Source organism: Pseudoliparis swirei, chromosome 20, assembly GCF_029220125.1.
Source record: "Pseudoliparis swirei isolate HS2019 ecotype Mariana Trench chromosome 20, NWPU_hadal_v1, whole genome shotgun sequence".
Taxonomy (NCBI): Eukaryota; Metazoa; Chordata; class Actinopteri; order Perciformes; family Liparidae; genus Pseudoliparis; species Pseudoliparis swirei.
In genome coordinates, this window is record NC_079407.1 from 13,325,384 (window position 1) to 13,349,463 (window position 24,080).

General features: G+C 46.4%; 1 protein-coding gene across 2 annotated transcripts in view; it reads left to right on the forward strand.

Annotated features, from left to right (window-relative positions):
- Window positions 1-5,539: 5,539 nt before the first annotated feature.
- The window catches only part of cdon (cell adhesion associated, oncogene regulated), a 32,625-nt gene continuing 14,084 nt past the window's right edge, over window positions 5,540-24,080 (forward strand). The window contains exons 1-7 of one of the 2 annotated variants that reach the window (XM_056441940.1): window positions 5,540-5,992; window positions 19,606-19,744; window positions 21,162-21,437; window positions 21,904-22,050; window positions 22,637-22,780; window positions 22,877-23,167; window positions 23,260-23,529. In XM_056441940.1, the coding sequence (XP_056297915.1) occupies window positions 19,672-19,744; window positions 21,162-21,437; window positions 21,904-22,050; window positions 22,637-22,780; window positions 22,877-23,167; window positions 23,260-23,529 (1,201 nt within the window). In that variant the 5' untranslated portion in view covers window positions 5,540-5,992; window positions 19,606-19,671. The remainder of the gene's footprint in view (window positions 5,993-19,605; window positions 19,745-21,161; window positions 21,438-21,903; window positions 22,051-22,636; window positions 22,781-22,876; window positions 23,168-23,259; window positions 23,530-24,080) is intronic. The other variant, XM_056441938.1, reaches the window with a different exon arrangement.

Consider the following 24,080-nt stretch of genomic DNA (forward strand, 5'->3'; position numbering starts at 1 on the left):
TTCCAGAAAGCTTCAGTGATTTGAATGGAGACCAACTGGAGTCCGGTATACACATGTTTGTGTGCAGCTATGGGGCAGCTGTACTCTGATCTGCTGCTCCACCGCTGCACCATAAATCACCCGGTCGTCATGAGCCCGTGGGACCAGAGGAAACATCAGTGTTTAATAGGAATGATATTTCACTTCGGCCTCTTCCTGCTCCACTACTCCCCAGATACCCACTACAACCAGCTCCTGAATGCTCTATCATGACAGCTTCACGTCAGTGCTGATTCGGTTGTCGGGGACAAGACCGGAACAACATGCCCGTATGATTTGGGAGTCCGTTATTAATCTGGGTTTTTTGGACGTCATATTGTGCTGAGAACCAGAGGGTCGGACCCGGTCTTCCTCTGTACAGCCCCGTGCAATTTAAAGCCCTTTGTAGTGTGCGCATACTTATCACAACATCATCCATCGTGCTCAGTAACAGGAGACGCTCACCATGTCTCAAACCAAGCATGAAGTGGAACTTAATAAATCCGGTTAATGAGCCAAATTCCTCAAATAAATATGTTCCGTGGACACGTTTCAATAAGTTATCACACTATAACAGGAAAAATGTACGTTATAACAACATAAAAATAGCATATTGTTATAACAACAACGGTTTTGTGTTCCAACATTATGAAAAACGTCTTGTTACAGCAATAAACGTTTCACTTTATACCGTGATATGCAATAGATAGATAGTACCTCTGTGGATTGAACAATCTCAGGACCGTCACATGAGAGCTAAGTTTTTCCTTTGAAAAAAAATATTTATTCATTTAATATAAAAAGATAATCTAAAGGCATCGATATTATGAGTTCAGGTTTGTTACTCACCAGTAACTTCAAAAACATTGTGTTAGTTTGAGTGTCTCTCCCTTGTTTGTTTAGCACCCCTGGAGGCACAGCACTGAATTAATTTGTATATACACTACCGTTCAAAAGTTTGGGGTCACTTAGAAATGTCTTTATTTTTCAAAGAAAAGCACTGTTTTTTCAATAAAGATAACATTAATCAAAAATACACACTATACATTGTTAATGTGGTAAATATTCTAGGTGGAAACGTCTGGTTTCTAATGAAATATCTCTATAGGTGTATAGAGGCCCATTTCCATCAACTATCACTCCAGTGTTCTAATGGTACGTTGTGTTTGCTAATCGCCTTAGAAGACTAATATCTGATTAGAAAACCCGTGCAATTATGTTAGCACAGCTGAAAACAGTTATGCTGGTGATATAAGCTATACAACTGACCTTCCTTTGAGCTTGAATTTTGAAGAACAAAATTAATACTTCAAATATTAATCATTATTTCTAACCTTGTCAATGTCTTGACTATATTTTCTATTCAATTTTCAATTCATTTGATAAATAAAAGTGAGTTTTCATTGAAGACACGAAATTGTCTGGATGACCCCAAACTTTTGAATGGTAGTGTATATATTTATATATATATATATATATATATATATATATATATATATATATATATATATTGTTGAGCTGTGGACAACTCAGGCAAAGAGTGACGGTATGCACAATGGAGTTTATAAAGTTGTGTGCCCTGCAGTCCTTACAGAGGCACCAAAGCAGACGGGAGGAAGCTTTAAAGACGGCCAGAGGATGTTCAGGGTCAATGCAGTGTCAGGAGGGACAGTCAGGATTGTTCTACATGGTAAAGCCCACAGAGACGTGTGAATAAGTGAGACGTTACAGACTGATGAAATTCCCACAGAGCCTACGATGGATAATGTGATCACCACAGTGATGCAGAAACCAGATGGAGAAACGTGCCCTCACATTTCTCTTCCTCTCTTTCTTTTTACACACCCGTGAGCACTCACACAACCGCAGACCGATACCCAGACACACAGAACGGCACAACCCACACACCCACACTCACTGCACACACCTGTCTGGGTCATGAGATATACTGCCCTCCGAGGGGAAATCCATTTAGTCTCTGTTGTAAAGTATTGTGATCTTTCTCACTCTTGTATATATATATGTGTCTCTGCTCGCACAGTTTTCCTTGTCTTATAAAAACATATAAAAAGTTGTCTTAGAAAAAATCTCTGTAAAATTAATGGCAACAAGTGCTTGTTCGTGGCATTTTACCCTCTAAATCTTACCCATAACATCTGCTTTCAAGTAATTATACAATTGGGCGATCTGACAATTACAACACACAAAACTTAAGCTTTAGTATTTTTTCCTGCTGACAAATCCACAAATTCTGACAAACAGAGGGATGGTACACATGTTATCTGAAAGTGCCTTTAATAGCACTGTGAGTCCGGCCTCCCTCTGGCCCCTGCTGACAGAGTCAACACAACCCAGGGCTGCTTTGCAGGTCATAAACACTCTGTTGACAGTGGTCGGAGGCTTATCATCCTCGGAGCAAAGGACAGCAAGCTAGCGGTGCCCACACCAAACAATCCCCGTCTGCAGATTGGGACAAAGACCCTTGTTAGCAGGTCTCCTGCCTCCTCCCCTTCTTTAATTAAATCAAAATCAGGACGTTGCAAAGTCAGTATTTCAATGTATAAACTGTTGCTTTCCAGCCTGTGTGTTGTAATCAAGTCCTCTTGTATTGGCTAAATGTGCCACAGTGTATTGCTATTTGATCAGGGCTGGTAGGACTCAGAAAACAACCTTCATATCAGTTAAATGTGGGCCAGAGGTCACTGCCGCTTTGTGTGCTTAGTGTTTCTGCTGCTTCTTCTCTGAGTGAGCAGCTCGCTGAAGCTGCTGTGGCTGGCAGCTTCACCAGTGAGCATGGACCCCAGGGGGCCAGAGACAGCCAAACCCCCAGTGGATGAGAAGTGTCTGTGCTGTCAGCTTTGGTTCCCAGCGTGGCCTCTCCTCCTCGGTCGCCCCTCCCGCCCCCACCGAGCCCCTCCCTGGCCCTTTGTGTGCGGACCCTGCTCCCTGTGGACTTGCCGCTCTCTGGCCTTTCACATGCGACTGTGTCCAATCACCCCGCTCACCCCCCTCTGAACCCAGAGCCTCCGTCTCCATCTCCAACCAGCTCCTGACCCTGGGAGAGAGAGAAAAAGGGGGAGAGAGAAATAGAGAGAGAGAGAGGGAGACAATTTTGCCATCACTTATATCAAAAACTATGATAGAAAAAAAAGGTATGTACTGTGTGATGAGACATGAAAGGTTTTTCCTACCTCAATCATCCATCAAGTATGCGGTTTGATACGTTATCCATAACTGTTCGACCAAGAAATGTAAATAATAGCGACATGATTACTAAAGCTTTGATAATATACCATGACACTAAAAAGTGGAGCTGATAAGTGAGAAAAAAACACTTGACAATTACATAAAACTGGCAAAAAAGACAAAACAGAGTTGAAGCATCCGTCCTTCATCAGTCCCGTCTCCACCACCTCCTCCATCTTGTTTTCCCTCTCCTCCTGTGTCAGAGGTTTTCTGGTTTGTTGGCTTTGGCCCTGACAGCCTGAAGGCTCGCATTGGGTCGGCCCGGCCTCGGGAGGATTGGATCACACCTTCCATGAGGAGTCAGCTGTCAGATGGTGAGCTGCACCTGCTGTCTGAAGCAGGGTGGGCCCGCCGCCGCCGCCCGCCGGGCCAACGCCGGAGCACATAATTACTGCCTCAAAGATAATTATGCTGTTTACTCGTGCCAATACGCACAACAGATGACTGTTTCACACTCTTCCTCTCTGTGAAGGCGTTTCACCTGGTGATGAGGAAATATCTGCAACCAACCAACAGGTCTGATGCCAGAATTGACCCGTAGCTATGAGCTGTTTAAACACCCCCCTCCCACATAAGTTTAATTCATTTCCATGAGCCAAGTGAGAGCTCGTGTTATCTACATTACAAGCCACAGTGTATTCCACGGAGAAATTAGAACCACTTTTATGGCTTTGAGGCTGTTTGTGCATCAGATGGATCACACTGAATGAAGCCTCAGGTACAAACAATACAAAGTGAATTTGTGGACACTTCTTGTTCATAAAACAAGTAAAGTAAAGTAAAAATAAAGCTACTTACATTCATGCAATTATAGTTATAGTTAAGTTTTTTGTAGGGCTGTCAATCGATTAAAAAAAATTAACTAATTAATCGCACATTTTGAAATCGCGATTAATCGCGCTTAAAAGTTTGTTCCTTCTTTTTAAAGACCAAACTTCACACAGAGCTGTGTTTTCAAAGAGGCTCCTACCTATAAAGTGCCAGTGAGGTATTTAATATCGTGGATGATAAATTGTTTCTTCAGTGAAACATCAGATTAGTAAAAAAAAAAAAGTATATTGAGACCCCATTGGTCCTGTCATCTTTAACACTGAACAGCAGAACCAGTGGCCTTGGTGACTGACTGACATTCACATATGTCATGTTCACCCTCTGGAGGCTGGGGGCATTTTATACATTTTACAAAATAAATTAAATTCACCATTTAAAGTCTTTTGCATGTGACACACCCCCACGTGTTCTACATCAAACATTCCAGAACAATCTCAGCTCTATTCAATGAGGCTCAGTTGTCCTCGCGCCGTGTTCTCTGGTTCTCTGACTGACAGGCTGCTAATGAGCCTCACCTGTGAGGTGGGAGGTCCTTTGTGATTTACTGAGTGTTCATTGGTTGTTTTTTTCCCGAAATGTTGACAGACAAACGGATTGACAAATCACTTTGAAGGTTTCGTGTGACGAGTTCTTTCCGCGCCGCGTCACCCGACACGTCGCCCTCAGTTCCTCTGCTTATCAGAGGGGGAGCAGGAGGAAACCCGACTGATTCATCCACGAGTTAAACTGATTTCTGCTCCTTATTTTCGCGGAGAAATAATTGTTTTAAAAACGGAAACAGTGTCAAACCGTACTGCCGCGGTTAAAAAAAAAAAAAATAATAATTTGCGTTAAAATATTTTAGTGCGTTAACGCGGCCAAATTAATCGCATAGATTAACGCGTTAACGCTGACAGCCCTAGTTATTTGTGTTCATGTCAAGCTGATATCAATTATGAAGATGAAGTTGTCTAGAAACATTGTTAGTTTTGTTGATATGGTTTTCTTATGATGATGACAATACAAAAAACATCGTTGTTTTCCCATCCCCGGAAACTACAGTGACAACTGTTCAGAATAATATTCATATGACTGGACATTCTTCAGAGCATTCAACTAATTCCCCAAAAGTCACTTTTTACTGAAGTTGTGTGTCATTAAATAATCCGAAATTTTAGATTCAGCCTCAATAAATAATAAAAACGTCTAATTGAAGGGGAAAAACACGCACACATGTTGAAGTTTTGAGAGGAACCGATGGATCCATATTTAACCAAAGGGGAACAAAGGGATTGACCCGTACGTGATAATAAGAAAGAAGAAGCTTTCTTCATGTTTTCTTTTCTTTCTGGTTACTGGTAAACTTGTTAATGCACAGTCGATCAGGGCAACACGCCCTCCCCTCCCGCCCTCCCGCCCCTCTCCAGGAGCCGCGTTGAGCTGCGGGGCTGGGAGTCTGGGACATTCCTGGTTTGACGACCAGCTCCGCCGCTGCGCTGATTTGCTGAGCAACTCGACACTGGCGTCAAAGATGCGTGTGTGGAGGAGGCAGCGGTAGAGAGACGGAGAGCGAGAAGTTACAGTGACGGGCTGAGACCGACTCCGTTTACCGAGCCGGGACGGAGCGCTTCTATCGACACACGCGGACTCCCAACTTCCCACGGGAACGACCTCAACTCGAGTTGAGAGCAGCGGGAGTTGTCGCACCTTGGCCGCGAATCCCGAGCCGCTCCGCGGGTCTGAGCAACTCTCCGGTCCCCTCTTTCCGTCAACCTCCGGCTGTGTTCATGTTCCTCCCGTCGTCCTGCACTTTGAGCCCGTGTCTAATGGAGGGCCCCGTACGGATTTTCCTCCAGAAGAATGTGTTCTGCTGCTGATTCGCCGGACGGTTCGCGGCTTTCGCCCTCCTGCAAGAGAGGTAAGGACGGGCGGAGGGGGGCCGGCTGACCGGGGAGACCCGGCGGGCTGGCTGGGAGCGGGTTGGGGGGGGCTTCGGGGTGCTTGCCAGGCCAGCTGTGTTTCTCTGGTCACAACAAAAGGAAAAGTGACGTTCAAAGAAGCGGACGGGCTCCACGGTGTCAGTTTAATCTGCTCTCCTAAACATGTCCGTCTTTTCCGAACTTTGTATTGTTGTTGGTGGAAGTGGAGAGCAGCGCCTCGGAGAGGGGGAGAGGGGGAGAGGTGGGGGGGTTATTATGTTCATGAATGAACCGTCCACCTTATTATAGACTATATCTACAGTTATATACGCATAGCCTTACGCTCACTACCACGACTCGTTGGCTCCGTAACATCCTTTTGGTTATTAATAAATATCTATACTTTTTTAAAGTGTTGGGATATGCTTTTGTAGTTTACTATCCTATAATTTGGATTCAGACAACATCTTTGTTAAATTATTGTTTACAGACAGAAAAGCAAAAAATAATGAAACTGAACAAAAACTAGACACAGCAGTATTTATTGTGTAAAATAATGCTTTGTAATTCGTTCAAATCCACCCCAAAACATTCATATTATCAATATTATCCATCACTGAGCTGTTATCTGTATGCCTTCTGACACAGCTCAGTGCACCGTGGTGTCTCTGAGCTGACTGAAATGCAAGAAAGGGCATACATATTAGTTTGGTACATCCCAGTTGAAAACTTTGGCCTGCGGCCACATTTCTGCTTTTAAAGATGAAAGAGCATTTTTAGAAAATGGCAAATACGTCCCTCCTTTGACACATGGCTGTCACACTCATAAACGGTGCACATGGACAGGTGATATGAGAAGCATTACTTTGTTCGAAAGTTATGCTTTTGTTCTGGATTTGCTTCCAGAGCCAGCTTTCTGCTATACTGTGCCACTGTGCAGACACTTAGTGGCTTACACTAATATTTGAAGTTGTCTTCTCCAAAGACAGAGAGGCTTTATTGTTTTAGAAGAATCCCCTGAGGGTGTCATGAAAGTTAGTTTGGTATATCCATGTTGGCCCATATCGGATAAAAACATGGGAGAATCTGTGTCATTTGCAAGTGCCTTCATCCTTTCAAAAATAAATGTTATGTAAAGGAGAATCTTTTCTCCCACTTTAAAGATGCAGATGTGTGAACTAGTCTGATCATGATCATCAAACCGCTTTTTATTTGTTCTTATTGGTCCAATTTCCCACGTTTCCTCAGCGTCTCACTCTGCTTTCGATGTGTTTTTAAAAACATTTTTCATGTGTGAAAAAGCCCTCGCTAACAGCTCAAGAATGAATTTGCAAGTGTTTGCACAGGAGCTTAATCGACTCAAGTCTCGCTGTGTTGTGATCTGCACCACAGGAACTCTCAGGATGGCTACTCCAAACTTGAGTTTAAAAAAAAAAGTATCATTTATCAAATGTTATAGTTTTGTATTTTCTTTTCTGAAGCACAGCAAACATGCATGCATATAAATCAAGCCATACATGTTGAGGATTCTAAACTGTTGCAGTAATAAGCAAGATGAGACTTTCAGGGCACACAGGATGTCAGAGTGGACGTGATGGCAATGTCGTGGCTGCAGAGACGAGCTCTTCACTTAGTTCCCTCCAGTAATTCCGTCTGTCTGCCGTTCACCCCTAACATCAGAGCTTCACAGGGACTTTTGTTACATAGGGGTGACTCTCAGAAAACTGAACACTTAAAAGTTATCGAGAACAAAGTCCTGAATCTCTCTCAAACGCATGACATCCAGTCAGAGAGTCACGCTTGGCTGCCCTCGGATAAAACACTTTTCAAGTTCAAACAGTTGCTCGTGCATTGTTGCGTCGGTGGGGGACAAGAAGACACTTCCGATGACTTTCAAATCCTTTCAGTGCTCCCCAATATTGGCAGGGGCAGCGAGAGATTTGGTCTTTGTGCCGAGGCTTGGGCGCTGACGGCGTTCACTTTCAGGGATGAAATACAGAGACGGCCCCAAGAGTTTTTTCTAGTCAGGTGTTGTCATTCATTTATTTTTTCCAGTGACTGCCTTCCTTCAACCTGCCTCATTCCTACTTAATTCGCTCCGTGATTTCCCACTTTTCCTTGAATACCTTTCACCCTCGATGTAACTACTGCCGGCATAGTAATTGCATTCTGGTCTGTGGAGAAATTGAATTGTTTCTTTGTTGCTTGTAATATTTCAACATGGCATCATGTTGTTGGGGCAGATTCTTCATAAAAAATACATAAAAATAAACTAATAAACCCAAGCTGCAGCACCAATAGCTTCGTAGTCAGTTGGTATTGCGTGGGACTTTCCCCACACTAACTACGTTTTGTCAATGCCATTGAATCAGACAATGACCGACTCAGTCATGTTTTTATTTTTAGTGTGAATCGTAGAGAAATTAATAAACCATTAGTGGCCCGGCTCTTATCAGAGGGTCCTGAACAAAGCGCAACTATGCCATTAAGCCAGCTCGCATAATGTTTGAGCCATTAGGGTGCTCGCTAACGATACACACATGTTGCTGGAGGAGAACTATGTTAAGTGGGCAATTTGAATGTAAGCAGCATGTGTAATGACGCCAGCCGCTGCTCTCATAATGGCTCTTTTGATTTTCCTGATGCAGTATTATGATCACACAAGCGCATAGGCTCCAACAATGACAAATTATTGTTGAGTAGTAGCAGTTGAGGTAACACGTGGCTTTCCAAAATAACGTTCATGTTTTATTAAAGGTAAATGCAGTAAAAGAAGTGAGGTTTTCTATAAGTTAAGTCAAATTTGAGTACAACTCTTTTAGTTAAAACAAATGTTTGATACGATTAGTTGATCAGTCAATTGACAGATAATTAATTCACAATACTTTTGATCAGTTGCGAACTTTTTGTATGTGTTTTATAGACTAAAACCCCAAAAATAGTCGACAGTTAAAAAGTAATTGTTGCCCTAAACATGTAAGGGGTTGTGTCTAAATGGGTGGCTACAGTACGGGCCCCTACTTAAGTCTCCTGTTTACCAGGCCGTACAGATTCGAGGCCAGGCAGCAAACCTCAGCTCTGGTCCTGAAGCGAATTAAAGTGAATTGAAAACCGAATTGGTTTGGTTGTTTATTTGGCTTCACGCAGTGATCTGTCATATTATTGCTCCAAAGGATCAACTGTTGGCTGTGGAATATCTTCTGAGTCATAAAACAGGAGAAAAATCCCAATTTTGAGCAACCAGCACATGTTTCATCATCATCACAATATTTTTACAGCAGTAATTAGGTCTTACTTATTTTCTAAAACTCCGATGGCTAATCCATTTCAGCTACTTGGACTAATACAGTAGAATGTAGTGGGCCGCTGCGTGGTTCGCGTTTGACCCGCAAAGCAGCTATTCCCAAAATCAAACCAGTTTTGAACCCTTGACGCATAACCCTAACTTTACTCTCATTGCTCAGGGATTGAGTCATACTGCAGTTTTTCTCCCCCATTTTCTGCTGCCGGCCTTTACTCTGCGAGCTTTGGCTCCCATTTGTCAAGGACAGAGCCAGATCTCAAACGGGCAGTGGGGAGGTTTGGGCAGCGTGCCAAAGAGCCCCCATGTTCAAGGAGCCAGGGGGTGCTGATTGACAGCACCCAGCAGCCATGAGCAGGGGGTCGATGGGAAAGATGGGCAGGTCAGAGAAAGAGTTTGAGTTGTTGCGACTGCTGGGTCGGTGAGTGCACTCTGCAGCTGCAGGGCGAACAAAAAAAAAGGCCTTTCTTTCCACCCTCCCTAAATTTATTCGAGGAACAAGCTGTGAATGGAATTGGATAAATTGAAGCTGTGTTGAAGAGGCTGTGAAGGCAAACGCAGTAGCTGAAGGTGTCACCCTTGTTTATGCGAAGCTGTCATCAGTAGCCCTTCTTATCTGCTCCGAGCTCACACTGTCATTATGTTCACTCTAAAACGCATATGTCTCTCAGTGGGACCCCCTCCCTGTTTCTTCCAGGTCCCCCTGTCATCTGACAGATGACCCAAACAGCCCGCCGTTGACTCGCTTTACTATGCAAGCATGTAACTCCAGCAGGTTACAGATAGGCTGCAAGCTTCCCCTGGTACGACTCCTCCGAGATGTCAAAGGTGAGCCGACTGTAGCCCCCGATGTATACGCCAGCTTTCAACAGACGGTCGTATTGAGTTTCTCAAAACCCAGTCCTCGAAGGACCTGAAACTGGATAATGACTTTCGAGAGATTTGAGAAATGAAATGAGAAACATCGGGGCGTAATTGTTAAGACAAACAAACATTTTTTTGGAGCAGCAGAAACAGATGTTCCAGCCAGCCACCGAACTTAAGCGGGACGAAGCCGTACGGGCTGGAGATGGGCAGCGCGAAAGTCTGCTTCTTCTCTGGAGACGGTTTGTTTTCTGCTAATGTATTGGAAATACTGGCCTCAACACATATATACATACATACATACGTCTGTTCTCGGTATGATAAGGAAATCTAAACACACGCAGAGAAAGAACCCACCGTCCAGGCAGATACAGTTAGGAACTAGAATGGGCACTCGGTAGAGCGCATACCTTCGCATATCACAAGATTGGGCATTGAATTATGAACATTTTGGCATTAGTTGCATGCCAATTGGACAAAAATGTATCGTGCTATGGTAAAAAAAGAGTTTGACCTTTCCATGACCTTGACCTTTGACCCGATTGATCCCAAAATCTAATCAAATGGTCCCCGGATAATAACCAATCATCCCACCAAATTTCATGCGATTCAAGAACATTTTGACCTTTCCATGACCTTGACCTTTGACCCGATCGATCCCAAAATCTAATCAACTGGTCCCCGGATAATAAACAATCATCCCACCAAATTTCATGCGATTCGGTTCAATACTTTTTGAGTTTTGCGAATAACACGCATACAAATAAATAAATACACGGCGATCAAAACATAACCTTCCGGCATTTTCAATGCGAAGGTAAAGATACCTCAACATCAGATAGGCAAGAGCAGGTTGAGTGACCCCTAAGGATACACTTCGAGAGAAACCATGATTTTGTATTTCATTTTTTTTTACTGCTGGTAGACTTGATGAAATGTAAGGACACCGACAGGCTGCGAAATACTTTGTTGGTCCCGCGCCATTTGAAGCCCAACGCAAGTCATTTTAAGCCTTTCCGTCGATGCCTTTAAAAAAAAAAGCATGTGCTCCCAGACATTCACGGGAGTTCTTATTGGCTTGTGTAGCGATAAGAGCCGTTCCTTTACCGTGATGCAGGACACCACGCGTGGGAGAGAACTAAACGTTGTCCAGAAAAGCTTCGACGTGGCATTTTGACACGATGCTCGCCTCTCGCCAAAAAACGCCATTTTGTCATAATCAAGCAAATGCGCGATGAGACCCATTGTTCCGCCACCTTGCCTCGTGTTCTCAGTGATTCTTCAGCCCTCGGGAAGATTTCGGGGAGTGAACTTCTGAACCGGACCCTTGCTGCAAAGTTTTTTGGAACATTCATGAGGATTTTTTTCTTCTTTTTTTGTATCCTCGCCGTCTTCTTGTTTGTAACATTGCTAAAAAAAATGTCTCTTCCTGAGCCCTACCCCACTAAATATGCCTGACTTACTCCGTCGTCTCAGCGATGGGCTCCCACGAGTTAAGAGTCTTTTCTTCTTGAAACTGTGAGCAACCACAGCTTTCTATTTCGAATGCTGAACCAATAAGTCACATCTGACATGGGTTTTCTGCGAACCAGAATGTGTGTGCTGCTGAAAAGCCAGCGCAGGGATCAGCAAGACTATATTAAGGCAGAACTAGTGGCTGGCACTCCCCTCTGGGCTGACAAACAGGCTACTTGTTTGAAGGGCTGTTTTTCTCCAAGATCAGAGTGTGAGGCGGTGTGGGTTCTGCTGCCGCCTGCCTCCTGGCCTGTGGTTGTGGGTGCCATTTTGGGCCTTCCCTACTCCAAGATGTAGCCCCTTAGGGAGCAATGGAAGTCCTTATTTCTAAAATATATCCAATTTAAGTGGAGGAAGAATAAAACAGATGGTTAGTCCAGCCTCCTGCATTGTTCAGGGTCGACTGCAGCAGATCGTCGGGCTGTACTTGGGCCTTGTGACGAATGAAAGCACAGCTCTGGCTCACCATTTGATTATTAAATAAATCACTGTCATCTCTTTGTGTTGCTCACACACACACAGACCTGCACTGAGTTAGCATACGCCATGCTTTCTGTATTATTGCTGTGTTTTGCTGTTGTCATGAGTTTGTGCTTCTCTTGGCGCCACCAAAGAGCCGTGTCATCTGCCAAAAGCCCCCTCACCTTTTGAACCCTGCAGCAGTGAGCAGCCCGGACCATAAGTGTCTGTCTGTGTGTGTGTGTGTGTGTTACAAGGCGAGACGGATAAACATTTAGACAAACCAAATAAAGCATTTACAAGTTCTCTTTGGGACTGCATATTTATCTTCGGGTCCTCCAACCTGTTCGTGCAAGGCAGCTGGTTTGTTTGTTTGGGTTTTTGCAACAGATTTGTGGAGTCGGTGAAGGAGACTAATTATAATTTAACCTTTTTACATGTGTTTGTTTTTGTACCAGCGGCTGGCTGTGAAGTTCAGGCAACGCTCTCCGTCCTATGACTCCTCCCCCTGTGAATACAGAGCCATCGTTGCCTTATATTTGCAGACCATCTTGATCATTCTGAGAAATGAAAGTACTCTGTGTACTTTCTTTCTCACGCCTCTCAAGTGACAAACAAAGAAGAGGCACCCTGAAAGCAGCTTTAGTCCGGGTTTGTTGTTTAATACATACTTTGCAAAGTCGTTGTTGGTATCTATGAGCCTGTCATTTTGTTTTTGTAGCACATGTTTGAAATTACATTATTTTATACATATTTTAGTTTCAAAGTACTTTTGGGCCGCAGCCAGGGACCTATCAGGAGGAGACTGAGCAGAAACTGTTGTCTTTGCCGTTTGTTGCCGTAGAGACTCGGGCAGTGATGGAATCCAGGAGAGTTGGGGAGGGATGGAAGGCTGGGGGGGGGAGAGAGAGGCAGCTGGATCAGATCACTGTATGCCTCTAATCCACAGCCCACACAACAGCTTTTAAAAACACCGTTAGTGTCTTGACTCTCCCAGAGATGGTGGACATTTCTGACCCCCCCCCCCCCCCTGCATTAACGTGTTTTCCCATCATCTCTCTGATCAAGGCGGATATTGAGGAATGTGAATCTGTGGCCTCCTCTGCTTTGGTGCCACGGCTGCACAATCCCAGCTCTCCTCTCGCCTGGCGTGATGAATCAGACTCTTGGCACATGTTGGAGATCAGTGTTATAACACACCCTGCGGGCGAGACGGCCTTCTTGTGCATTCCTCCTTTCCATCAGAATTACCTTTTCCGTCTGAAGCAGACGTTCCCCTGTGGGCTGAAAGGCCTGTGAAATCAGCCGGAAGGGCCCAGAGAGCCCCGACAATGGGGGAGGGTTGTTAGTTACATGCGCTTTGCAAAAGGTCTTGAGGTGGCCTTGTATGGTGGCGATACCCGGGGATCTGTTTCCAGTGTCCGAGGCCGCTATTGAGTTTCGCCCCTGTGGTTAATCCCGCTGTTCAGGACCTTGGGAAACAACCGTACCTCCCCAGCCTCCTGTCCCTCCCTCCTCACCGATTCCCAGGAAAAACAAGGCAGCGCAGAACAATTTCCAATTAAGATGGGTCTTACATACTGTACCATTCAGTCCCCTCTCTCTCTCTCTCCCTCTCTCTCTCTCCCCCCGCTGTCTCAGTCTTTCTACCTCCCTCCCTTTCTCTCCCCTCTCAGCCCTCTGTTTGTGTCCTCGGCCAACAAGCCTCAGGGCAGAATTAGCGCTGTCTCCCAGGTCCCAACCCTGGCACTTTGGAAGGGTAGAGGGAAGAGAGAGAAGGTGAAGGGGAGGGGTGGCTGTGTGTCCTTGGTAAACAGGGCATTGTGGGATGTGACTGTCTGATCCCGGGGGGGGCCTCTCCTTTCATTCCTCCTCTCTTCTGATCCCACACCACGGCCGTGTTGTCAGGGCTGCGGCGTCTCCGGGTTCTGGGACCCGCTCGGCCCGGCTGTTGCCCCTGTGCCGACGCGCACACGCAGCCGTATCCGAAAAGCACACCGGCCTTGACGATACATTTCAAGATTCAAGATTCAAGATGTTTTATTTGTCACATACACACACAGGGTGTGCAGTGAAATGAAAGTGGCAATGCTCAGCAGGAGAGAATGCAAGGCAACAAGTACACACTGTTACAATAAAAAAACAACAAAACATTTACAGTAAGTGTATGTGTATTAAGGCTAAGAGGGGCAGTTGGTGGGGGTGTGGGGGTGGTGGAGTTCAGGTTCACAGTCCCTGAGGCCTGAGGAAAGAAACTCAGTCTCTTCTCTCTGTTCAGCGTGGATTGACGGGCGCCTGCCTGACCGCTGCAGCTAGAGTCTGTTGTTGGTGGGGTGAGGATCCTTCCTGATCCTGCTGGCTCTGGTTCTCTGCCTCCTGGTGTACAAGTCCTGCAGGTGGGGTGTGGTGCAATAGCAATCGTTCAGTCAGCCACTACTCTCTGCTAACCTCCTTGTCTGGCGGACAGTTGCCAAACCAGGCTGTGATGGCTGTGATCAGGGCCGCTCTCAGCCCCAAGAGAAGGATCGAGGAGAGGACTGAAGGATCCTCTGCAATTTTTTCCTCAGCCCTGGCCTTGTGGTAGAGCTTGCCTCACCACCCTGTCTGTGTTGTGTTTGTTCGTCAGTCCACCGGTGATGATGTGATGTTGACTATCCAGTATTTATACCCTCTCACCCTCTCCACAGTAGTCCGGTGTCCCCAGTGTGTTGTACTTGTCTGTTGTTGTGCCCACAATCAGCTCCTTAGTTTCTCCTCATATTGGAGTGACATTCATGGTTGAGGCCAGGCACCAGAGTGACAGATCAGCAACTTCCTCCCTCCTTTTCTCGGAGATCAGGCCCACCACCACTCAGGCCCATAAACTTGATGAATGTGTGAACGGCTGATGTGGTGCCATGTTGGGAGGTGTGTATGTACAGGGAGTAGGGGCTGAGGGGGGGCCTGGGGCTGATCCTGCAGGGGGGGGTGAGGGTTTGAGTGTGGTTGCCACCTGACCTGCCTATGGCCTGGCGGTCAGTCAGGAGCGGTCAGTCCAGGAAGTCAGGTTCAAATCAGCTTGTCAGCTCAATCCCCGCTCTGGAGGGGTGGGACTATGGTGTTAGCTGAACTATAATCACTAACAGCAGTCCACACAGCCCCCCCTCTGCTGTGCCAGATGAAGAGTGTGGTGTGCAGTACCTGAGTGTGGTGTGCAGTGGATCTGTTTGGGCGATACCATGGATGCAAGGGAGGAAGGTCCATGGAGGAAGAAGGGATGCGCGAATCAGCATTTCAAGTATCCAGTGCATTTCATGACCACCGAGGTGAGGCAGACATCTCATTTGCCTTCAGCAGTCGCACTCGGTTGAGATGATTTATTCCTTATTTATATTCTAATTATATGTATTAACTCTATGCAGGACGTCAGGATCAGACAATGGCAGTCTAAACCATTCAAATGTCATTTTCTCATTATTAAACAAACAAGACCCTCTTCTCATCCCCCCTAATTCCCTTATTTGATTTCGAATCATGTCTCTCCTTCTCTCGTCTCCTTCAGCTCGCTCTCCTTCTCTTAGTCTGTCCCACTTTTAATAACGTCTCAGTCTTTAATCAGACGAAGTTAGGCCAAACCAGAGGCCCAGCGTTTACACTCATTAGTTTCCTCTGTGGCCCTGGGCTGCCTCAGTGGGCTCACCCAGACCAACAGAAGGAGCCCATAATGGTCCCCGAGAGTCTCTTTTCTCAGGAGACTCTTCCTGGGTTTTTGGGCCCAGCTGAATGTAGTAAGGCTCAATCATCAAACAGATTTGGCAGACGCGGATGCCATTATCTCTACGTCTATCTCTTAGCCGAATAAAGAGGGAGGAGAAATGACTCTCAGGGCTTGGCAACTCCTCACCTCCCCGAGAATGTTTCACCTCTTCTTACCCCCGTCTCCTTTTACCCCTCTCCCGGAGAGCGGTTCTTTCCATTTTCTCACGTATGCCCCCCCCCCTCGCCTAATGGCTCATCTTCTTGTTTTGAATTGATCTCCCTTCTCTCAGTGTGTGTGTTTCTTTCTGTCTGTCTCTTTCTGTGTGTCCGATTCCCTCTCGCTCTGTCTCTCTCTCTCTAGAGCTGAGGAATGCGTGTGCGGCAGATCTTCTGTCCGTAAGATGTGGGGCGAGTGCAGACAGGTTTGGGCCATAGCCCGTGAATCAGCTTCAGCGCACGGGTCAGATTGGACCATCATACCAGAAAAGGGTCGCTCCGTCTCCGACGCCCAACTGCCCCCTCGCCCTGAACGTCTTCATGTCCAACTCGCGTTCATTCAGTTTGCTACGACTCTTGTGTTTGAAGATGGACTTTTATGGATGTATAGGAGCAGTCAGGATTGCCCCTGTTATCCAATCAGCGGCGGAGCTGCTTCCTGATGTGTGCTGTTGACTTTTATTCAGCTGTGCAGTCTTGTGAAGCGGAGAGGCCCGGCCCAGTCGGCAGCACCAGTTGTGACCTGTTCTTCCCTCCAGGTCTTTGATGCTCCGCCGCGTTGCTTTTGTCCCCGTTTACCCAATATGACAGGGATATGGGCTCACCCCGCATGCAGGCAGATGGGTCTTTAAGTAGTTCCTGCAGAGAGGAGGCCAGAAAGAGTACAGGTGCTAACCCCCCACGCCCACAACTCAAGCCCCTTCCCTGAGGGCAGCCGGTCGGTGTGTTTATTTTCTTCAGTGTCGTCACCAGGGATCCCTCTTGTCCTACCAGGGGATCATATGGTGTCTGAGTTCTGTATTATTAGGTCCTGCCTCTCTCAACAGTACATCTCTACTATGGATTTCTGTGGGAGGAAAGCATGAAGGCTAAACTACAAAACACTTTTTTTTAAAGCGAGGTTATAAAGACTAAAAGAGGGACTCGAGCTGCGGAAGAAGACTGCTGCTGTTCCTTGCTTTCACACACTTAAGCCAGGCGTCAGTCAAACATTTCCCAAACAGACATGGGTCAAACCCCCACACCCCAAAAAAATAGGAACTTTTCCACTTGAACCCACTGACACTAAGCTCATTAATTTTCATAAACTGTCCCTGTGTCTGTATATCAGCTTTCAACAGAGCAGAGTCTGTTTTGAATGCTGCATGTCTCTTCAATTTATAGCTTTCGATCCCGCCTTGAGAATGGCCATGCGTCTACAAAATAAGTGCAAAAACAGGAGGGTAAGAAGAGAACAGATTTAGGATAGGAGGAGGAAATCTGGCACGGACACACATTATTATTTTTACTCTTCTTCATTTAAGTCGGGTAGTCTGACGGTTTGAGAAGGGGAGCAGTGCAGTGAGGGAGTGGGCTGGCCGCAGATCAACACAGGACCGAAGGCTCATCAGACTTCAATCAGAGACTTCCCCTCTGCCGAAGAGCCACTCCAGCTTTTCTCTGGGCGTCTGCTCGGGAAGAAGCGGGACTTGCCTTTCCATGCGTACGGTGCTGCCAGCATCGGAACGACTCTGTGATGAGGGACACGAGATCTCCTCGCGGTGTCTGTCTCCACTGAGGCGGCGTGATGGGGGCGGATGTCGGGTGAAAGCCGAGCCGATAAGAAGCAGGAATGATGCCCCTGTGTTTCCTCGTTGAGCCAGATCGGTGGGCCAGATAGGCAGCTGTATGTGTGTTTACACAAGGGCACCCACTCGGGACCGTCGTGCCCAACGCCCACTGGGAGGAAGTAGCTGGTAGGAAGGTGGGAGTCGCAGAGTCGGCTCCGGTTTCTCGTCGTACCCCGTGCCAAGGTGCCTGCGCTTGGCTGTGCATTTTATTTAGCGCCGTTGTTGTTATTGTAATTATATATCATTATTCCGGCAGAGGGGTGAAGATCGTTTCCACCGATGACGCGGGGGCCGTGTGCAGGGCCTGTTGCGACTTGCGGGGTGGAGAAACGCGAGCCTGCGAGATGTGGGTTTGATCTGCTCGGAGGAGCATGCACAAATCAAACTGGAGTTCCTGAGTTTGTGGCTCCTGATGTATTATTTTCAATCCGAAACTCAAAATGACATATTGTAAATTGTTTAGTCAGAATCGAGCTGAAATTGGTGAGAGGGACAGATTTGAACGTTTCTTTTCAAAAACGTTTCTTCCACCTGCTTTGTTTTGGAGGTTTGGTAAATGTGTGTAAAAACAGGGAAATGTGTGCGAGTGGAACGGAAAGAGCTGGAAGTGACCTCTAGGGGCTGGTCCAGGGCAACCAGACACCCGCTGGTCCACCCTCTCTCTTTGCTCCCTGACCTTTGACCTCGGGTGACAAGGGGGCGTGAGCCAGGAGCTGGGAGAGTTTATTATTTCCTGCCTCTTCTCTCCTCGTCCTCCTCCTAATAGAGAGAGCAGAGAGGAACAATCGATCTATAGAAAATCAATTGACAGTATTTATGATAGTTGATTAAGTGCTCATGCCGTTTAACAAGCAGAACCTTTGCTTGTTCTAGATTGTCAATTGTAAAGATTTGTTGCAATTTGAAGAGGTCACGTTCAAATCTAAGAAATTGTGATGGACAGTTTGCACCATTTCTTTCCAGAAAATCAATCAAACAATTTCAACAGATTATTGGAGACTGGAAATGATGGTTGGTTGCAGCCGGACTCCAAACCGCCTCCTACAGGTTTTTCCTAGCCGTACTGCAGCCTGGACAGGAGGCTAAACAAATTGACCTGCTGATTGAAACAATGTTTATGTTGCAGAAGGAAGGTTAGGAACCTGTTCAGCCTCACCGATCTCACCCAGACATCATCCTTTTAATTTGACCCACCCCTTCAGCCAGGGTCGGCCCTGCCGCCGGCGTCTGCAAGCCACCGAAGCGCCAGTGTGAATATCACAGCTGGACAGCCATTGTTCCTCCGGCCTCAGGCTCGAACCCTGGTAACCAACCAGGAACCTAGGATCAAAGCTCGCCCGGATTACTCTTAGAAAAAGGAGGAGGAGGTGCCGCAGCCGGAGGGGGTCGGGTTGAAAAGGAGAGAGGAATGCTCCTAATTACGTGCCCTCCAGTGTGTCTGGGCCTGCACTTCAGGCTACAGTGAACCTATGAGGAAGCAACGCAGTGTGACAAGAGAGTGATATTAAGAGCGAGGCGACAGTCTCTCCATGGCCACTCCATTAGCGGGAGATCTCAGCGGCCCAGTGGGAGAGAGGCAGGGGGGCAAAGAGACTGGACATTCCAGCCTCCGTGGAGACACTGATGTGGGTGAGAACGGGGGTCAGAGGAGAGGTTGGGAGGTGGAGATCAAGGAGTGTGTAAAGGGGATGCGTCGTGAAGATTAGAAGGATTGTCGTACAGGATTCATTTGGAACCTAATAGACCCCCCTCCCTCCCTTCCACCCAGCACAGATCCACCTCCGAAATCCTCCTCCAGCTTGTGATGACGTTTGTTTCTGTCTCGGCTCTTCTTTTGCTCATGGGCAGATGCTGTCACGTTTCTATGCCAACGGTCTGACGTGTTCCTTCTCTGTCCCGTGTGTCGCAGGTTTGCTGACCAGACGAGGCTGTGCGTGTTGGGCAACACGGCTGCTGGCAGGGGTCAAAGTGCACCATGGACAGTGGCCTAAGGGTCCTCCTGTCCACTCTGCTGTGTCTCAGCCAGTCCCTGCTTGTCGGCTGCTCCTGTAAGTTGTTGTCCTACTTTCAGCCTAATTTGGATGGAAGTGGTGTGATCCCCTTTCATAAAAACACAAACCATCATGTTTATTGTAATAATGGAGCTAATTATTCTTTAATGTAAGGTGTTCGTCATAGTGATGACAACAGGACAGTTATCAGCAGAAAGAGGGTCAATATTGGACTTGCATTCATCAGTTGGTCATAAATGGGACTAAGTCTGCTGGATGTGTTCGGGTTGTGTCCTTGATGTGGAGTTTCCTGTTTCCTTGTGGCCAAGAATAACACTATTGCAGCTTAATTTAGAGTAGTCATTTCCATCCTCCTTTGTTTCAAAACATATCGTGCTACATGCATGAACTTTGCGTAGAGTGACACAAAGAAAGAAATATGCATACACATTATTTTTGCCAGATCTTTTTCTTTTATAACAGACTTAAACAAGACTTGTTTCCACACATGTGCACGTAGACATATCCTGCATATCGATATTTGTGCCCAGAGACGGGCGATAGAGCCAAAATCTTATCTCACAATATTGGATATTTCATATCTCAAACAATATTCATCCCAATATAGCATGTTTTCTGGAAAATCAATAAATTGTCAATATAAAAATAGTCACAATGTAAAGTCTATTTTGCTTAACTCCTGTGTGAAGTACTTGACGAATAAAAAGTATTTTAAAAGTAATGACGAGTATTTTTTTGCAAAATGAAAGATGATTACAGTTTCAGGTGAAATAAGATAAAACAATTAATACTGTATGTCAATCGCATTAAACTGAGTGATGATGTTAATTGTGATGTCAAAACCTGATCTTTCAATCATTCCCTTAAAACTCCATTTACATATTTCATGTCAGATTTTCGGAGAAATTTGAGTTGGCATGTGCTTGTTATTACTAATTCAGACGGCCCAATTGTGTATCACGATGTCTCGATGATTTCCTCACAATATGGTTATTATTATTATTCCTATTCATTAGAACGAGGCGTACGCTTGTTTTGTGTGCATTTATACATCTGGCCCCTGTTGTTAAGGCAGGTCGATCAGCAGATCACATGATGCCACCATCACAGCCGGCTCCTGAAAGTCAAACTTAATCATGAATAAAGGATAGAGACGTCGGCTTCACTGACGATAGAAATTTCTGATTTCTTATGGCAAAAGTAACTCTGCAAAAAGACTCATTTCTCTCAAGATAATTGTTTATAATGCCCATCTATAAAAACCTCCATGGCTTCAATGTATTTCTGACCTCAACACCATGCAGATACTTTTAGTTTTATGTGGGTTTTCTTTCAGCACCTTTATCGTATTGCTCTAGGTGGGGGAAATAAAAATTAGCATATCTTAATTTAAGGTAAATAACGCGAGCATCGATGACAACATGACTAATTGAAAGTTCTGTCTCCTCTTCAGCTCAATATCCATCTTTCCTCTCTGAGCCCGCCTCCTTGGTTCAGAGTCGAGGATCTGTTGCTCATCTGCTGTGCTCGGCGAGTCCTCCCTCAGTGGTTTCCTGGCGCTTCAGAGGCCGTCCCCTGGACCGCGACACCCTGCCTGGCGTGGAGATCCACGAGGGCTCCCTCACCATCCCCTCCCTTAAGTCCAGCCACGTGGGCGTCTATCAGTGTGTGGCACGCGTCGACCATGGGTCGGCTATCGCCAGCCGCCACGCGCGTGTGGCCATAGCAGGTACTGATGCAGAGAATGACCCTCTTTGTGCGTACTTCTACTCCCTTCAAAGCCGAGGGGAGGGAAAGCCAGAGGAAGTTGCCTTGAGAAAAAGGAAGGCCATTTTGTGAGTGTTGAACACTTGGAAAGAATGCCTGTCCTTGGCTGCCTGCTGCTGAGTGGCGGAGGGGAAGGAAGCCGTCTGAGTTTTACTCGGGCACCCTTCCAAATGCCTCTTGACCGGTATCCTCAATGAGTCTCGGCCTTTCCTGTGAAGTGTGTTCTGTTCCTGCTGTTGGAACCGACACTCGGGGGGGTTGACCCTGATCTGGAACTGTGTCAGACATGAATAGAATCGCTCACTGCAACAACAAACGCACCAAGTGATCCAACGCAGACCGCTGTTCGCCTTCGCTCTTGACCGATGTGAAACGTCCTGCACAGAAAGTGAGTTCAACTGACGGCCTCCTCTTCTCCGTCACTGCAGAAATATCAGAGTACGAAGATGGCCGACGGCGGTCGTTGTCCGTGCAGGAAGGCAGCTCGGTTCTTATCGAGTGTCCTCTACCGCACAGCGTCCCTCCAGCACTTCCCCGGCTGAGAGCACGAGGGGAGCGGATAGACGTGTCAACAGGTGTGTTTCTTTCATGTCCGACCTCATTTCCTGTTGTATTTGAATTGTTGAAAATTAAAGTGCTGGATTATTATTGCATCTGTGTTGATGTTTTATGATTCATCCGCTGTTGTTCTTTTTACCTTTAACCCTTGTGTTGCCTTAGGGTCAATTTGACCCGAATCAATATTTACTCGTCCCCATTTTAGATTAATTTAATGTTTAATGTTTAATGTCGTCGGTGTTCTTCACAAAACAAAACACAACAACTAAACTAACTTAAACTTTTAAACAAAATTATTTAATTTCTTTAAATTTTTTTTTGATTGGCGGCAAATTGAACCAAATTGGTAAAATATGTTAGTAAATATAAAAAAAAACAGGAGGGTAAAGGGTTGAACATTAGCAAAAAAAAGGATAAATAATTTCTCTATTGAATATCTCTAAAATGTTACACTTTACTATTAATAACACCAAAATAATCCCATGGACTGTGATTTGAAGAAATCATCCACTGTGTCCCCCCCATTGTTCCCCCCTCACGATGAAGCTATATCTCAATATTCTCTGTGCCATCCCTCATGCTGTGGTGTCCTTCTCTTTTCAGATGACTACTTGGTGCTTCCATCAGGAAACCTCCAGATTATCTCGGTTTCGGACCAGCACCAGGGCATGTATAAATGCGGTGCATTCAACCCAGTGACTGGGGAAACCGTCATGCAGTCTCATGGCACCAAGCTGTCGGTGAAACGTGAGGACGACGACATTACTCAGCATTCGGACGTTGTCCCATCCCCGCTACGTGTCCTCGTATCGTCTACTAACGGCGTTCACCTGTTTGTTTTAGATTCGGACTCCTCCCCCTCAGTGAGGGTGGTTTACCCCACCGCCCCACTGACCGTTTCGGTGCAGCAGTCGCAGCCGCTGACGTTGGAGTGCATCGTGTCTGGAAGCCCCGCGCCGGCAGCCACATGGTTTAGGAACGGTGAGGAGGTCACACTGGGGCCTTCTCGTCAACGATGGCACAACAACCTGGCCTTCGTTGCCGTGACGAGGGCCGACGAGGGGAGTTACGCCTGCGCTGCCGAGTCCGAGCAGGGCACGGTGACCAGCGCCAACTACACTGTGAATGTTCTTGGTAAGCAAAACACAAGAAAGGGTGTCGGCGGGGTGGGGGTTGCAACGCGGCCGAGCCCATGGTGATGGCGTGACTTGTCCTCTCCTCCACAGAGCCCTTGTCCATCGCCGAGGGCCTGACCGACCAGCACGTCCCTCGCGGCTCCTCCGCTCGTTTCACCTGCGTCGGGACGGGAAACCCGTCCGCAAACGTCACCTGGCTGTTCAACGCCAACCCCATCGCCCCATCGCGCCGCTTCCAGATCTCTGGTTCTTCACTCGTTCTTACGGACGTGACGCCGCAGGACGAGGGCTCGTTTCAGTGTCTGCTGGACAACGGGATCGACTCGGCACAGTCGTGTGCAATCCTGACGATGCAGTCAGGTGCGTGTCGTCATCTTAAAGTCATATGTTTCTGGGCTTCGATTTGAAACGATCTCACGTCGGCTCTGTTGGTGATGGATACATCTTCCAACCCGCTGAGTGCCTGATGCCCACTGAGGGATATAAAATAGAAGGCAACAAATAACCACACGTCAGTCAAAGAGTGTGGCAATTTCTCGTGGCGTATTTGCTTTGTTGATTAATCTGGCAATTTTGTTAAACAATTAAACAGTTGATAAAAGGCCGACTAATAGAGAAGGATGCCTCTCACATGTGCAAACACCAAAAGGGGACATCATGCACTTGCCTGTTTAATCTGACAGGAACATGAACAAAATCCAAACAAAAGCTCACATTTAATTAGAAGGTACTGGAGCATGTTTGGCTTTGTTTGTTTGATCAATTAGTTGGATTAGATTTTAAAAAAAAGTGATTCAACTCTGCCTTTCCCAAAATGAATACAAAATTACCCTGAAGTGGATCCTGTTCCATGTTGCGACTGTACAGTAAGATCGGGACTCGCCCGACAACGTGAGTTGCCATGCCGACAC